The sequence below is a fragment of the Zingiber officinale genome, chromosome 3A (genome assembly GCF_018446385.1).
Source record: "Zingiber officinale cultivar Zhangliang chromosome 3A, Zo_v1.1, whole genome shotgun sequence".
Lineage (NCBI taxonomy): Eukaryota > Viridiplantae > Streptophyta > Magnoliopsida > Zingiberales > Zingiberaceae > Zingiber > Zingiber officinale.
In genome coordinates, this window is record NC_055990.1 from 2,963,012 (window position 1) to 2,980,760 (window position 17,749).

The 17,749-nt window shown below is 34.2% G+C and overlaps 1 protein-coding gene across 2 annotated transcripts; it reads right to left on the bottom strand.

The window, feature by feature from the left end:
• Nucleotides 1–294: 294 nt before the first annotated feature.
• On the bottom strand, nucleotides 295–16,727 carry LOC122051037 (serine/threonine-protein kinase tricornered-like). 2 transcript variants are annotated; one of them, XM_042611948.1, is made up of 13 exons: nucleotides 15,882–16,727; nucleotides 13,612–13,786; nucleotides 11,933–12,258; nucleotides 11,624–11,852; nucleotides 8,717–8,796; nucleotides 8,555–8,639; nucleotides 6,847–6,978; nucleotides 6,647–6,760; nucleotides 6,507–6,554; nucleotides 3,071–3,155; nucleotides 1,364–1,417; nucleotides 658–740; nucleotides 295–573 (listed from the first exon to the last, which is right to left on the bottom strand). In XM_042611948.1, exons 1-12 carry the CDS (start codon nucleotides 16,082–16,084, stop codon nucleotides 700–702), a joined length of 1,572 nt encoding a protein of 523 aa, XP_042467882.1. In that variant the 5' UTR covers nucleotides 16,085–16,727; the 3' UTR covers nucleotides 295–573; nucleotides 658–699. The 2 variants fall into 2 exon arrangements, 1 of the variants encoding a protein (XP_042467882.1); XR_006131302.1 differs by lacking the exon at nucleotides 295–573 and having other exon boundaries at nucleotides 652–740; nucleotides 6,647–6,705; nucleotides 6,817–6,978.
• Nucleotides 16,728–17,749: the final 1,022 nt, after the last annotated feature.

Genomic DNA, 17,749 nt, shown 5'->3' on the forward strand with positions numbered 1-17,749 from the left:
AGGAGAACATTTTTATTTTTTTATTTTCCTACTAATTACAAACAAAAATTCATTATTTTTACAGGGTAACGATACAAAATTGCTGATTGTTCTGGAGTGTCAAATAAAAAATCTTGAAAATTTTTTTAAGTGACTTCCGCGGTTTACTTGAGTTTTTCAACTTCAAGAATCACAAACTATATGATATAAAATTATTACCACTCATTGTCGTTATTATTCAAATTAATTACATAGAACTCACGTACACAAAATCAGGGTATTTAGAATGATCCATATGAAATTTCCACTATACAATGATTAAAAAAAGTATAAATTAATGTCTCAAGAGTCCATAATTGTTTTAGAATACGTATTAAATAGTCACCAATAAAAGAAAAACAAAACAAAACGAACCATTCAATCGATTGGAAAATTACAACAAGAATTTTTACAAGAAAATACAACTAGAACAGATCCGCTACTGCTTGAAGTAGCATAATTTGCACTGCCACTATATTTGGTAATTAAAGAATTTGCATAGGCTCTTGCCTCACTCTGCTTGCAAACAGTGTCAAGTGCTCGATTTTGACAAACCTATTTGCATGCCAATGTGATTGTCAAAATGATACAATTCTCAAACTACTGACATTAGATTAAAATGGTATGGTGAAAACGAACCTTGGCTTGAAACGACTCCATAGAAACATTATGGTAGTTTCATTAAACAGGTTCTCCAGATTGACCTTCTGCTTCTGAGGATTCTGAAAACACATTGCACAAAAAAATGTAAGATTGCTAATATTTATTTTTTCTGAACTACGATCACTTTGCCTAGGGTTTAAAAGAAGAACTATATATCACATTGGTTTACAATAGCAGAAACGTGTATATATTTCGAGGACACAAACTTTTGGAAGAGAAATCAAGGGCACTAACACTAGCTATTACCGCATGTTTAGTTTATAAAAGATCTAAGGCTCAATTATTGCACCAATGTATGATAGACTGTGAAAGATTTGAAAATTGACTATGCCTATTACTTGCATTTAATCCTTTGAATCACCCAATGTTTTATGTAACAGTCAGCATGACAAATTATTGTGAAAAAAATATTGTGAAAAAAAAATGTACTAAAATTTTTGCAATTGAAGGTTGAGATGCATGTTTGTTGAGATGGTTGAACAATGCCAATGAATAAACACTGCCTATGATTTTTTTGGGTTTAATTTTATCGCAATACTAGTTACACTTGAAATATCTACTGTCTTTAGGTCATACAATACCAAGAAAATATTATGCACAGGGTCATCGTCAGCCAATTCTTTCTGAGAATATAAGTAACATTTCTTTTTAAAAAATGCATTTCTAGAAAGAAGAGAAATACCAAAAAGTGACTTGATACTTGGCTTCTTAGATTTGCTCTTCTTCTTTAACTCAGCTGAAAAAGACACAAGCTGATCAGTCAATGCAATACTGTCTCTTCAGAGAATTCAAAGGAGCTGCTCTATATATTACAAAAAGGAATATATCTGAAAGAAGTAAATAGGATATAAATACAACAACAACAATCAAGTCTTTTCCCATTAGGTGGGGTCGGCTGAATCCTTTTACGCCATTGAGCTCTATCTCCTATGATATCATCATCTATATTTAAATAAATTTTATCTTGTTTTATTAAATAAGATATAAATAATTTCATAAATATCATAATTAATAAATGAAAACAACAATGTGGCGAATAGAAAACAGAAAGTGGAAATCAAATATTGTATTGCAACAATGTGTGGAATAGAAAATCAGAAAGTGGAATACAAATATTAGAAAAATTCTACCAGAGTAGGGAAGAGCATATTGAAGTAGTGTTGCAATACAGAACTTCAGTCTTCCAAAGTGACTCACTCCTGAAATCAAGATCTATAATAATATTTGTTGCCTATTTTGACAACTTGTTTGCCAATCAATACCAAACTATGAAATAAAAAACACCTACTGCTCCACTCATGTTATGGATCAAGTGAACTGCATTAATATATTCATGGGTACTCAAAAAAATTGTTGCTATCCCTATAAGTGAGGAGGCAACATGAAAGAAACCTTTTTTGCTTTTATAAAAAAGCATTTCTTTTGAAATTTCACTAGGGCCCATTGTATCTCATAAGGGTCCCCCTAATATTTTTTAAAGAATTATGGAAGCACTATGCCAGATGTAGGTTTGATAGTACAATCAAAGTAATGCCGGAATTTGTTCATATTTAGTAGAACTGATAGGTGTTGTGGATGTTGATATAGAGCCAAGAGATGATTAAGTGGCGCTAGCTTGATTATTGGCTTTTGTAGAAGGCGGTCTTCCAAATTTACACCACAAATGATCCAAATGATAATAGGTGCAACTATAGTGAACAAATGGTGGATATGAATTAGGTCCACATCCACTAACAACATCCTCCACCTCCAAATTCTCATCTCGAGTTACAACTTCAGATGGAGACTGAGAGACAACAATTGCAAGTGCCTGGGTAGCCAAGTACTACTCGAACCAAGGCATTTAACGAAGATAAGACTGACACTATGTCTATAAGAACAAAATACCTCTTTTGGTGATTTACCTCCCTTCACATAGTTTGGGACGAGCTATGAGGAGCGTCTGGGGCGCTACAATAAGAACAGAATATAACATCGAAAACAGCTGTTTAATCTTTATATCTTATTCTTATGTCTAGACTTCTAAAGTTATTCAAAAAATGCAACTCCAGTCTACAATTGGAACATTGTGCTCAAACATTCACAGGATTTTGTAAGGTGATTTCATGTAAAAAGAAGGTGACTCATTCATAAAACTAAATTGATCCAATGGTGAATGAATAAACCATGAGTCCCAACTATGTGTGTTGGGTACACCAATCAACCGAGCCTATGTAAGACTGTGTACATTTTCTGACTTTTGAATTACATGGTACAGTTATAGTAAATCTCTATTGTCTGCAATTTTCCATGGACAACCATAGATAGATCTACTGTCTTTAATCTGTTGTAAAAAATATATATATATTATGTAAAAAAATATTAAGTAAAGATAGAAATAAAACAATACCTATTCCAGGCACTTCATGATCATGAACTATTTCAAAGTTCTTATATGTGTATCCCATGAAATTCAGATCCTTGGACGAGAGCATCTGCAGAGGTTCAAAGACGAAATCATTAACAGAATACTAATATTATAAAAAAGAAATATACATCAGAGTACTGTAATAAAAATCATTGTTTTAATGCACTGCATAAGATTTCATATTTTGATCATGCTATAAATTGTTGTTGCTCACAATTTGACATTGAACTGGTCAATTAAAGGGGCATTATGCTGTTACTTAGACTTAAAGCGACAATAAGAACAAGCTAAGGTTTGTATAATGTAGAGCAACATTTACATTCATATGCTAGTGCAATTCTGAAGCTGGCATATATCTATAGTTACACTCTTTGACCATCATGGCTAACAATTTAGGATAAAGTCACAAAATATGTACAACAACAACAACCAAGCCTTTTCCCACTAGGTGGGGTCGGCTGTATGAATCCTTTTATGCTATTGAGCTCTATCTCCTATTATATCATCATCTATATTTAAATAAATTTTATCCTGTTTTATTGTTGCTAACCAAGTCTTTTTTGGTCTTCCTCTTCCTCGTTTGATATGCATGTTTATCATAGTTTCACATCGCCTAACTGAAACATTTATTGGTCGTCTAAGTACATGTCCGTACCATCTTAAACGTGTCTCTCGAAGTTTTTCCTCAATAGATGCAACTCCGACTTTCTCTCTAATGCTCTCATTTCTTATTTTGTCCATCTTCGTATGTCCACACATCCACCTTAACATCCTTATCTCTGCAACTCTCATCTTCTGCTCTGTGCTCGAGTCATAGCCCAACATTCAGCTCCATATAACATAGCAGGTCTAACTGCGGTTTTATAGAACTTACCGTTAAGTTTAAGAGGTACTTTACGATCACATAGAACACTTGACACTCCCCTCCATTTCACCCATCCTGCTTGTATTATATGTAAGACATCTCTCTCAATCCCTCCATCATTTTGTAAAAATGATCCTAAATATTTAAATCTCTCGGTTCCGGGCAACTCGTCCTCTCCTATCTTAACAATTGTTTCATTACTTCTAATATTACTAAACTTAAATTCCATATATTCTGTCTTTAATCTACTAAGCTTAAAACCTTTCCCTTCTAGTGTTTCCCTCCAAAATTCTAGCTTAGCATTTACTCCTTCACGTGTCTCATCTACCAAAATGATATCATCTGCAAACAACATGCACCACGGTACTGTGTCTTGAATGTGTGCAGTGAGTTCGTCCATAATTAGTGTAAAAAGATAGGGACTTAGAGCTGATCCTTGATGTAACTCTATCTTTATTGGAAATGCTTCAGTTACTCCCCCTGAAGTCTTTACTCTGGTCGTTACATCCTCATACATATCCTTAATTAGTTCAATATAAGTTACGCTAACACCTCTCTTTTCTAAAATTCTCCATATAATTTATCTTGGGACTCTATCATAATCTTTTTCTAAGTCAATGAATACCATGTGTAGATCTTGTTTTTGCTCCCGATATTTTTCAATTAATTGTCTAAGAAGATGTATAGCTTCTATTGTCGACCTTCCAGGCATGAACCCAAATTGATTTTTTGTCACTGAGGCCTCCTTCCTTAATCTTTTTTCTATTACTTTTTCCCAAAGTTTCATAGTATGACTCATTAGTTTAATACCCCTATAGTTTGCACAATTTTGTACGTCTCCCTTATTCTTATATAAGGGAACTAGAGTACTTATCCTCCATTGATCAGACATTTTTTTCGTTTTCAATATCATGTTAAATAATTTTGTAAGTCATTCAATACCTTATTTCCCTAAGCACTTCCATACCTCTATCGGAATATCATCTAGTCCAACGGCTTTTCCATTGTACATCTCATTTAAAGTTTGTTTTACTTCCGAAGTTTGAATTCTACGATAAAAATTAAAATTTCTATCCTCATTTGACCTAATTAAATTACCTAAGTTAAGTTGGTCACCTAAAACTTCATTAAAAAGTTGATGAAAATATCTCTTCCACCGCTCTTTTATTTTTCCATCGTTTACTAATACCCTATTACATTCATCTTTAATACATTTTATTTGGCTAAGATCTCTTATTTTTTCTCACTTTAGCTATTCTATAAATGTCTCTTTCCCCTTCTTTTGTATCCAATTTTTGATATAACCGTTCAAAAGTTTCATTTTTTGCTTCACTCATTACTTTCTTAGCTTCTTTCTTGGCTATTGTATATTTTTTCAAGTTTTTCTCGTTCTTACAAATATATAATTCCTTATAAGCTATTCGTTTTTCCTTCACTTTCTTTTGTACTTTCTCATTCCACCACCAAGATTCTTTACTTAGTGGTGCATGTCCCTTTGACTCACCGCGTACACTCTTAGCTACTATTTTCAACTTTGATACCATCTTATCCCATGTTGTATTAGAGTCATCGTATATTTCACCTAATGCTTGTACTGTCACAAAATATGTAAGAGTTAAATATTCTTCCATTATAATTTTCCCATGACCATGGAATTGTAAAAGAAATACAAACTATATTAGATTGATACTTAATCATTTGTGATATGAACAATTGCAGACTTTGTATTAGAATGCTTCACGTTCATCCAAATTTTTTGCCTGAAGTTTCATTCACACATTCCTCTTGCTATAACATTCAAGGCTTTATGGCTGCTTCATTTGGTGTATCTTCCAATCTCCAATAAGAAAGGTAACATTGATTTGTTTTTAACTCTTCAGCTTTCCACTTTGACAAACTATGTCTATTGCATTCACCTATCCATGTCACAGATCGAAGTCTTATCCATCAAAAAATTGTTTGACTAGTGTCTTCCACATCTCTCCATCTGTCTCCATCTCACTCCCAATGGAATGTGGCACTGCCTCTTCCTTTGCATTCACTTCTAGATCTAAGCTTCCTCCTCTGGGATGTGAACATCTTCTCCATGTGCAAACCACCAACTTCAGCAAGAAAAGAAGAATAGAGGATTCACTGACAGTGAAACCCATCTACTGAGATTGATAGCAAAGCCTTGTTCCTCCAGAATGTTTTCCTCTTTTCTTCTCTTAAAACCACCTAGGCCCCTTTTGCATACTTCTAAAGAACCTAGAATATGTTAAAACATAAACTATAAACTGCAACTTGCCTAAATGCGTAAGTGTTTGAGCATAGAAGTTCCTGACACATCATATCTAAGCAGCACAGAAGATGCACATAAACACACATTCAGAAACACACAAATTACATAAACTTAAAGAGATGCAGACACAAGTTATGTGAATTGACTATATAAAAATAAATAGGTAAATAAAGACTCCACGAACCTTTGATCACAAATTACAATGAAAGCATTATAGAAAGACTTAAATCGGGAACAAAGCTGTGAAAGTAGATATATGGAACTAAACTTACTTTTCTCCAAGGGCCCGACTTAGATGAAGTGTGAACATGGGCATCACACTGCAAGGCATTGTTGTAAAGAAAGACTAGCAATATAACTATATATAAATAATAATAATAAAAAAAAGTAAAACCATGTCAAATATTTCAACCTCTTCAAACTTCTCAAAGTTTTGGGTGTCCAACTCATCCTTGACCTCTGGTATAAATGCTGCATCCATTTGATAAAGTTTGTCCCAGTCAACACCAGTGAACCAACAGTGAGCCTGATGTAGATATAAATACATAATGAATTCATCATTCTTGGTACGGAGTCTCTTACATTTGTCGGGAGATAGAGATATGACTGAACCTTTATTTCACTAGCACCATTTGTGCCAAGCCGTTCTTCAACATTACACAATAGTTTACTTATCAAATTTTTTGCTTCTAAAGATAGTTTTGCTTCATCAGGAAACTTTAAGTGTGTTCGCCAATTGACTATCTGTGTGAATATCAAAAAGGAGAAATGTGAAATATTATGAATAACTAGTGAAGAGTTGTGGGTAAAAGCTTTTATCAAATTAATTTTTGCAGGTTCCAAATTCTTATGGAAAAATATAAACTTCCAACTTTAGAAAACAAGTGAAAAACAAGTATAACTGTCTTGACACTTTATCCATCATACAACACTTAATATCCTGGAATGTGAGAGGACTACAGGGAGGAAATAAAAAGAATTATGCTGTTAATCTGCTGAAGAAACACAAATGGGATCTGGTGGGACTTAAAGTAAAGCAAATTGGATTATTAGCAGGTGTATCTCTCTCGTTTGGCACTTTCTATACTAGGCAGAATTGAATCTAATGGGTTGGATGGTGGTATGCTCTATGGGGCTTGCAACGGATTCTTTCATGTTACTGGATAGTGAATTGGGAGAGCATACTTTCACTTGCCTTCTCAAACACCTTAATGCAAATGTTGATATTATTGAGATACAAGAGGCAAAATCCACCCACTCAGGGGACCACTTCCTCGCAATAAGAACTTCAAAGACCCTTCAGAAGGAACTAAAAGGCATCCCTACATAACAATTTTAGTTGACTTCATTCTTTAGCTTTGATTTAATGTTAATTTAGCAATTCAAAGGATTCTTAGATCATTCGGTTGTTGTGTTGAATTTCACAAAGTTTCAAGCATGCAGCAGTGTGACCAAGGAGTGATGCAAATACTTTTTTCAACTATCATGCTAATGGAAGGAAAGTATAAATTAGAAATTATCTTCCACATACACTTCCATCAACAAGGATGTCCTGATAATCTTCTTTCCCACATTGATGTTTTGTGTTTAAATCTGCCTTGTATTTTGAGTTCTGAGTTGTATCTGAACATACTACTTGGCATGTAAAAAACTTTGAGTTAGATACTAACATGTCTTTGATATATTATTGTAGGGAACACTTAATCTTCCCCACTTGTTCATCGAAAAAAAAAGAATAAAAAAAAAGGACAGCCCGGTGCACGAAGCTCCCGTCATGCGGGGTCCCGGGGAAGGATCCATTGTACGCAATCTTACCCTGCTTTTTGCAAGAGGCTGTTTCCAGGATTCGAACCCGTGACATTTTGGTCACATGGCAACAACTTTACCGTTGCTCCAAGGCTCCCCTTCAAAAAAAGGCACCCGGTGCACGAAGCTCCTGCCATGCGGGGTCCCGGGGAAGGATCCATTATACGCAGCCTTACCCTGCTTTTTGCAAGAGGCTGTTTCCAGGATTCGAACCCATGACCTTTTGGCCACATGGCAACAATTTTACCGTTGCGCCAAGGCTCCCCTTCAACCAGGAAAACATTAACATGACAAAGGATCAACAATCTGTAACTTCATCAACACAATTCTTCCATGCCAAAATGGAACTGAGGTTTGAGAATAATATGACATGGAAATAAAGCATAGGCAATCAACTAGTCGATTTGCAGACTGAGATAAAATATAAGAGTAAGACAAGATCAAACTTTTCTATGGTTGGCATGGAGTACTGGAATACTATCATGGTTGTCATTTAAAATATGAAACAAGTTACCTTCCTGCATGTTGCCATAAGTTCATCAGAGTAAAATGGAGGATAGCCAACAAGCATTTCATACATGATGGCCCCTAGTGACCACCTTTACAACAATACAAACACAATTAGAGCACAAGGATTGTTGCAATTATTGTAATTTGTAACAGGTTTATTAAGTACCAATCACACTCCATCCCATAACCCTTCTTAAGTAGAACCTCTGGAGCAATATAGTCAGGTGTGCCAACAGTCGAATATGCCTGATGTATCCAACAATATAGTAAGAGAAAGTGTGAACCAGTTATTCAGCATAATAAATCTGCAACTTAGCAGCATTTACTAGTAATTATCCAAATATGCAAAATGAAAGTTTTATCCAAATCAGAAGTGTCCATTTGCTTCTATAAAGTGTAAAAACCCAGCACTATCATTATTTCATTGTTCTGTCAATTGCATTTCATCATCATATTAGATCAACTGAAAATCACTAAGATATGAATCTCATAATACAAGTTCTCCTGAATACTCTGAGTTATCTTATATCCTTTAGTTCTAAAAAAAACTGGGCACAATGCTTAAGTGTATTCATGGATGTTAGAAATCTTTAGTATATTCATGGATGTTAGAAATATTGTGTGAGTCACAATGCTATTTGCTGTTTTAATGTTAGGTTTAGTTCCATATGAACTGGGCAGATCAAGAACAATGCAGATTTAGAACTGCACTGCATCTTCCTCTCGCTTTTGTCTCAAATTGATGTATTTCTAAGTCCTTTCATCTTCATTTTATTCATTTTCTCATCTATTGGATTTAGGACTTCTCTAAGATTGTTTTCTTTCTTTTCCAACATCTTCTCTCTTCTTTATTGATGTCAGAATATTGCAAACTCCTTTTTATATCTCCCTTTTAATAGTGTAGAATATCAGATGCTTACTCTTTTCCAGATATTTATCCTTTAATCTCTCAGAAAGTAGAAGTTGGAAATCTAGTTTCATTCTGCTACATTTTCTTTGATTCTCTTTGTTGATTGGACCTTTATCTTCTCTTCCTTGTGCTCAAAGTAGTGTTGAAATTTACCAATTTCTTAGATTTTTCTCTTTATTAATATTGCAAGAGAGAAGAAAATGTAATCCTAGTTTAACTCTTATCAGTAATAAATTAAAATTTTCTTTGTAAACCTTATATACTAGTAGTCTCTATGGAAGAAGATCATACTTCTTTTGTCAAGCCATTTCGACATAACACTTCCAAAGCTCTCAATTGTTGCACCATTTTTTATCTTTTACAAACATAACATGTACCAAAATGCTTTTATCCTTGTGGAAGTTTTTTTTTGGTGATTAATTGGCCATAGATTGCAATATTTACTTCAGCAGGGGGAGTATAGAATACATCTAATGTAATCCCAAATAGGTATTATTTTAGTAGTTATGTTAGAAAATTAAGTGCAAGGATCTAAGTTTGGTTCTGTAGTATGTGTGTGTGTTTCTTTCCTATCAACCAGCTTCTCCTATGACAAAGATTAATAAGAAACTAAGAGGAGTTCCCAGAATCCATGTTGTTTGTTCTCAGGCAAGTTGTTGAAATCCATTCATCATTATTTGAAGAATGAAATAGTTACTCGAGTTTCAAATGAGTTGTCTACATAATCAGATTCGGTGAAAGTTTTGCTTTACCAGTAGATTAGTTCCCAAAATTTGACGTGTGAGCAAATGAGACTACAATCTTTCTTTGGGTCACAAACTCTGGAACCAGTGAAACAAACTGGTTTTGCAAAATGCATTTCAGCAGATACACTTGTTAAAATCCCATATAACCAACAACCACAACTACCTTTCACTGTAGCATTTCATTTCTTGTAGCTTCTTAAAGGTTTAGAACTATAGATTCATCTTCTTTTCTTTTGGTCCTTTTTTAAAGAAATAATAATAATATGAAACCATAGGCATGTAATTCTCCACATTGTACATAATTTATTCCATTGAATAGAATATTGGATCTGGGCCCTTTTCCTCAAAAAATAAAAAGAAAACTGATAATGAAAACAAAAGACCAGAAGCTCATAAGAGCAAATCACATATAAAACACAAGAAGCCATCCAACTTAAACTATTAAACTAATCCCACTAACTTAAACTCAACACTATGGGCCCACCAAAAAAACAATCAACATTTCACTAACCGGTATGAGCATGTACTTAGACAATTAATAAATGCTCCAATTGATGTGAAACAATGACAAATACACATTAAATGAAGAAGAGGATACCAAAGAAAACTTGGTTAGTAACGATAAAACAACATAAAATTTATTTAAAATATAATAATACAGTCAACGATAGTCCAATGGCATAGGAGGATTCATTTAGCCAATTCTCATTTAGTGGGATAAGGTTTGGTGGTTGCTGTTATGGTATTGTATATCCAACTATTACTCAATCGATAGTTGGGTGGATGTGATAAGATATAAAAGGTGCTCTAAGCAACCTTCTTGATTCCATTTTATTGATAATGTTTTAGGTAAAAAAATTGTCCATCAAGATGCTGCCCAAGAAGCATCTTGTAATATAGTTATCAGTTTAAGGTAAATTATATGATCAATCTAGAGCTAGATATGATGATAAATATAAATACAGGAGACTGTACATGTGCCTTAATGCAACTAAACTAGAAAAAGATTACACCTCAGTGTAAATGTTAAAATACTAAAATGACAAGCAGATAGTTACTAAATCTCTGGAGTTCAACTATCTAGCCATGCATTCAGGAAGATTCTCTTTTCTATAGCATAAATGAAGTTTCTCACGTGATTCTCATGGAGCATAATGACTTTATAATTATGCCATCTGACTTCGATAACAAATATGATTAAGGTGAATTTGCAGGCATGCTCTAATGGATTTGAATGGAGTATATACCTGTAAATTATTAGCTTTGACCTGTCAGTAAAGGCATTATCAAATTCTTTCATCACGGTAACCAAAATCAAGTTTTAGACAAAGTATTCATGGATCTCCATAGACAAGCAGACCAATATCACTTCAATTACAATACAGATACTGAAGAATAACTAATCAACGAAGATTACCAAATTTCTCCTATTTCTTTGCCAGTGCTCTAACTGTTCCTGTTGTGTACGTTTCGGTATTGATGGCCACTCATCATTCTGTGAAGATCCGCTGCAGTCTCTTTCACTAGCAGTATCCTTTTCTTGCAAATCTGGAAAATTACTGCAATGCAACGGTTTACATAATCCAAAATCTGACAGCTTTAGGTGTCCATATCTATCAAGTAATAGATTATCAGGCTTGATATCCCTGATACGAAACAGTATTAAAGCTTTTAGATGTTGTGAAAAAATAGGTCTGCGAAGAATATTTTGAGTTATTCCACAAACCTGTGAATGTAATTATGTTTATGGATAGATTCAATCGCTAAAACTAATTCACCAATATAAAATCTAGCCTCATCTTCAGTCAGTGTATCTTTCCGCATAAGCAATGTCATTACATCCCCACCAGGTAGGTATTCCATGATGAGATACAAGTATTCATCATCTTGAAAGGAACAATATAACTTCACTATACAATTGCTATCAACCTCAGCAAGTAGGTTCCTTTCCGCCTTAACATGCTCAACCTGGCCTCGGCGAAGCATCTCTGATTTCTTAAGCTTCTTCATTGCATATATATTACCAGTTACTTTCTCCTGACAGACTCTAACCTGCACGTGAAGTACATGCTAAAATGAAGATAACATGATTAAAAGATAGAATGAAATTACAATTTCATTTGTGAAGCCACATTACTTAATTCTTATAACATCCAAGGTGAATGATGAAGTTAGAGCAAACCGAATGAGTTCAGTTGACTCAATCCATTATGGAGTGGGGGTTTTGGTATTAGAATCCCGCCCCATCCTTCATTTTCTCATAATTTACTCCTTCAGTTCTCTGAACCTGGGACTATGGATTTGGTTTTTGGTAATAGAATCCCTCCCCATCCCTTGTTTTCTCACAATTTCTTCCTTCTCCAGTGCTCTGAACCTGGGAACTCTCCCTCCTCCTCCTCTTGATCTCACCCAAAGCCCTTCCCCTCTTCTCCCATAACCTCTCTCTTGCTTACTCGTCCTCCCTAGAGCTGCCATTGGTATCGAGGCCAGAAATTTTCTTAAGTGGGTGCAATGTTATATTAACAAACAAAAAAAAATACAAAAACTTTATCATTAATCAGATTGTGGAGCATAATTAATTTTCAATAACAATGATCAAAGAATTTCACAATTAAAATGGATTATTTAAAATATTAGTTATGTCCTATGTAATAAAAGTAAGCAATCATTTAGTAGCTATGAAGTTCAAGAGTTGTTGGTAGACAAGAAATCCCAGAATGAACTCGTGGCAGTCGAAGTCAAAGAGGTCTTGGCAGATGAGAAATTCTGGAAGAGCAAACTCATGGTAGGTGAATTGAGGTCTTGGTAAATGAAAGACAATAGATGAAAGTCCCGGAGGAGTGAGACTCCTGGCATATGAGAAGCTTCAGAGGAGTAAGTCCTAGCAAGAAAGGAAGTCCGGAGGTGGAACTCCTAGCAAGTATTTGAATTTAGAGGTTGTGTCTATTCACCCCTCCTAGACGCACAACAATCTCAACAAATAGAACATTCTATTTGTGGCCCGTCTTTTTTATTTTTTAGCTAAATGATTGATGCCTTTAATTTTAAATTTATTCAAAATATGAAAGAACCATATTGCAAATTTCTCTCAAAAGTGATAGATCGCCTTGAATCTATACATGCAACATATAAAATTTAGCTTTATATGGCTGGAGAGGATAGCTACTTGATAAGGAATTGCAACCAACCTGATACCGTTAAAAAATTAACTTAAAGACCCATAAAGAGAGTTCATTTTTTAAACACACTACAAACAAACAAGAATTCAAATTTGATATATGGTAGGGAACCTGTATCTTTAACTGTACAAAATAATAATTATTTTTAGCATAAGAGCATTGAGTAAACTTTTGTATGTGATAATTTTAAAGCTATGCAACGTGATAATTTTAAATATAAGCATACCTCCCCAAAAGCACCTTTTCCTATTATTGTAAGTAATTCAAAATCATCAGCTCCCATTCTATGCCTTTGAAGGCGCATGTATAAGGTCTCCTTCTGCTCCAAATACTTTAAAATATTGTATTGATCTTCTTCTGAAACATCAGCTTCAGCTAGTTTCTTCTCCAAACTAACGCGTCTGCGAAGGAGAAGCATATAAATATTTAATTGATTACATGTTACTAAGTAAACATTCTCAAACCACAAATCTATAATTTGGGTCCCTTATCACTTAAGCTTTTGATATAGCGGTCACTCAATCAATTTTTTATAAATGCCATACCGGATTCTCAACTCTCATGCACACCACAGGCTACCTTCAACAAAAATGAATTGGTTCTAGGTTAGTATTTTCAATGAATAATTTAAAATGAAAATTGCTTAAGTGGATGGCTTCTCACAATAAGCTATAATTGGTATAATTACCAATGAGTGTAACTAGTTATTACCAACTTTAAAGTTGACCTGGAGGTAACATCAACAAGTCCTAAGGTAAAGATAGAGAAGGCTTGTCAGCAATTCATGTTGAAATACATAATAGAGAGGTGTGTAACCCAACCCCACTGGAAAGCACATGCCAATTAGACTTCATTCAAACTAAACAACCAAACATATATGACGTAAGAGGAAAATTTGTATTTTTGATTCTTGAAATGTTTTCCACTATAATATCCCCAAATCATGAAATTACCTCAAATAAATAGAGGCTTAACTAATATGAAAATTAAGTGGTAAAAAGGTTTAGAACAGGGATTAATTTTGTACAATACCCGGCAGTATGTACCAGTTAGAGCAAACATCGACACAAAGAGTACCCAATTTCTTCAATATTGACCTGCCCGTACCATACACCATTTGCACACTAAATGATAAGACTAGAATATATGTAAAGCATAACCACCAGAAATGGCTAGCAACTGATTTTAGTTGGTTCCATCCCCATTCAATTATCCATCAAGTTTGCAAATCTCCCAAAAGTCAAACTCACCAATCTCCCTTGGTGAATTACCCATTCCATCCAATATGAGATGTGTACTGCCTGCACTGCTCTGTGCAAAGTGGCATTGAGTAGTATATGTCGTTCATGACAGAAAAAAAAAAGTAGTTAGCAGTTGCTCAATGGTTGTTTCAGACTATGAACACTCACTTAGATCCCTATTTCATCCCCCACTCAATTCTTTCTTCATTTTTTTTTCAAATCTTTATAAACTTCTGCAAATTTCTCAAATTTTATTTCTATAGTACCTAACAACATCCCAGATGGCAAGACACAGAATGATTGGATAAACCCCTTACAGAAGTGCAACAACTATTAATAGAAATATCATTATGGTGGCAACAAATAAGGTTGTAAACAAGCCAAGATGAGCCAAGTTTTGTGGTGTTCAAGTTTGTTTGATAAGGTAACCAAGCCGAGCCTAAAATGAACCAAGCCGTTAAAATGATTGTTCAAGCTTGGCTTGGTTTCTTTTTTATGAGCTTGAGCTTGGTTTGAGCTTGACTTGAGATGAGTTCGTTTAGATATTATTGAGCTCTCGATTCAAGTTTGATTGTTTAAAACTTTTACATTTTAAGCTTGTTTGATTAGTTATTGAGCTTGATAATACAAATTTGTTTATTCATTTTGAAAGTTTTTTTATTTATTTTGCAAGTTGATAAGCGTTTTATTGATGAATATTGTTCACAATCATTATCCACTAATATGTTCACCAACATGTTCACAAACGTTAACGAGCTGAACACATATGTGTGTTCAAGCTTATTCGTTTAGTTAAACGAATTGTTCAAATTTGTTCATTTAATTGATCTTATGTATATTGAACAAACATAAACAAGCTCATACCAAGCCGAACACCAAATTTGTTCACGAGCATTCGGTTCATTTACGGCCCTAGCAACAATACAAGAAAAAAATTATCCTTTATGTTAAAAGTATTAAGAAATTTAATAAAATGTTAAAACACACGCATATTGCTAATCAATATGTAGAGTTTCCAAAAAGCATAAAATAGAATAGTAGTCAATAAATCTTGACTTTGTTCTTGAAATTTTTAGCATAGTCCAATGTTAGGCCTCACTGAGGTCATCGCGCAGTTTTTCTCTCCTGGCTAGGTTTCTCAAAAATTAGCCACAAGCAAATGGACAAAGATATGTCATCCGAATATCCAATTCCAAGATCTTCAAACAAGAGCAAAGGAAGAAGTAACTGGGGAGAAAGTTCATGGAAGCTATACCTTTCCTTGCGCTCTTGCAAGTTTTTCATCTGTTCTTTGTAATGATTTTCTATGTACTGTTTGGCAGCAGCTGCCTTTTGCCTTGTAGCCTTCGAAAGGTTTTCTTCATTTTCATCCTGCTCATCTGATCCAAGTTCATTCTTCTTGGATGTAGGCTTGTCCCTAGGCTGGAATTTGTGTAACCAACTCCTCGCAGAATCCATCAGCAATCACGAGATAATTGACTTAAATCCACCTCAATGTCCAAAACTAGGATTTATACACGCAACTGTAAACTCTTTCTCAAGAAGCAAGGGCAAGTAGTACGGAACGATGGCCTCTCTGCTGCAAATTATTAGGTAAGAAACACATAAATTTCTCTAATCGCAACGTGGTTCTTTTCTACTCAACCGCTTTCATCGAGACAACCCAAGCCCCAAGAAATAACGCATGATCCAATAGGAACCAAGTGAGCAACCAATCCCATTGACGGAAATCTACCCGCTGACATTCCTAAAAGCATCAAAAGCAAATATTGTAAAGAGCCGCCTGGAGATAGAAGCGCAACATCCGAAGGAGACGAGCGGAGGAAGAAGATGGAGGAGGGTGGAGGGAATCCCTCAAAGGTCGGAAGCAGACAACTCGGATTGCGGCAAGAGATATCACCTGATTACATGGGAATGCTATAATTGGAACCCTGAAATTAATCAGGACGAGAAAAGGAAGATGGGAGGAACGAAGGCAAGGCGAAGAACGCTGCTCTCGTTCCATTGCCGACCACAAGCGAGGGTCTCTTCCGCAGAGAGTGGAATCGGGCAGAGAGAGGCACAGGGGTGTCAAACCAAAACACAATCCCATCCGACTGATCAATCCAAATAACCTGCCCGACCCTTTTTTTTTTAAGTATATATTTTTTATAATTTTTTTTATTTTTATCTAAATTATTATATTTTTTATCTCAATTATTACACTGACTTTACGTTATTGAATGGATAAAATATTTTTAATTTTTTAAAATAAAATTTAATTTAATTTTTAAAAAATCCTAATTTATTTTTAAAGAAAATATACTAAATAACTGAATTGATTATGAATATGAGTTTGATAATAAATTGAAATGAGAATAGAAATATAAATAAAATCTACCTAATTATATGAGTTTAGCTGATTTATATAAATATATAAATTATTTTAAATTATCATTCTCAAATCTATAATCCAAATATTATATTTTATTATCATTCCATTCCCTCATTCTCAAATCCATCAACCAAACACCCTCTAAGTGTGTATGAATGTAGAACATAATGTGGACAACACACACGCGCACATATTTATATATATATACCCCACCGGTTGGCACAATTAGTATTTGTATGAGTGTTTGCTCCTGTGCTAGAGTAAAATATCCTCCTGTGCTAGTGTCCATGACGACATGTCATGACCGGTCTCAAGTCCGAATAAAGGAGGAAGGTTGCGTTAAATTTAAAACTATGACAAATATTCAATGTTTTGTAGTGGTATCGATGATATTGGATCATTTGGGACTAGAATATTATCTTACTTATCTTATAAAAAGATAGCCCCGCTATATTAGCAGCCTTTTAGTGTCGGCCCCATAAATATAGAGGGAGGTAAATACAGGTACACAAACCATAAGTATATGATGAGATAAATTCTAAATCATCAGTTCCTAAGAATTAACTCTTAGTTATTACATCAGAAATGTTATACGTTGATTATCTATATTATACTCTAGAGCTACCTACCTATCTTAGAGTACTCATAATATGAGTACTAAGTATATTTTTTCCTTTATTTTTTTTAGAGGTTTAGTCTTTAATATTTAGATTTTGAGTTATAATATTAAAGTTAACAAATAAAAAAAA

Coding starts and splice junctions, on each gene's coding strand:
- LOC122051037 (XM_042611948.1), bottom strand. CDS start 16,084: ATGGATTCTGCGAGGAGTTGGTTACACAAATTCCAGCCTAGGGACAAG. Junction 12,259..13,611: donor GAAAAGGTGCTTTTGGGGAG/GTATGCTTATAT, acceptor CTTCACGTGCAG/GTTAGAGTCTGTCAGGAGAA. Junction 11,853..11,932: donor AAACATAATTACATTCACAG/GTTTGTGGAATA, acceptor GTTTCGTATCAG/GGATATCAAGCCTGATAATC.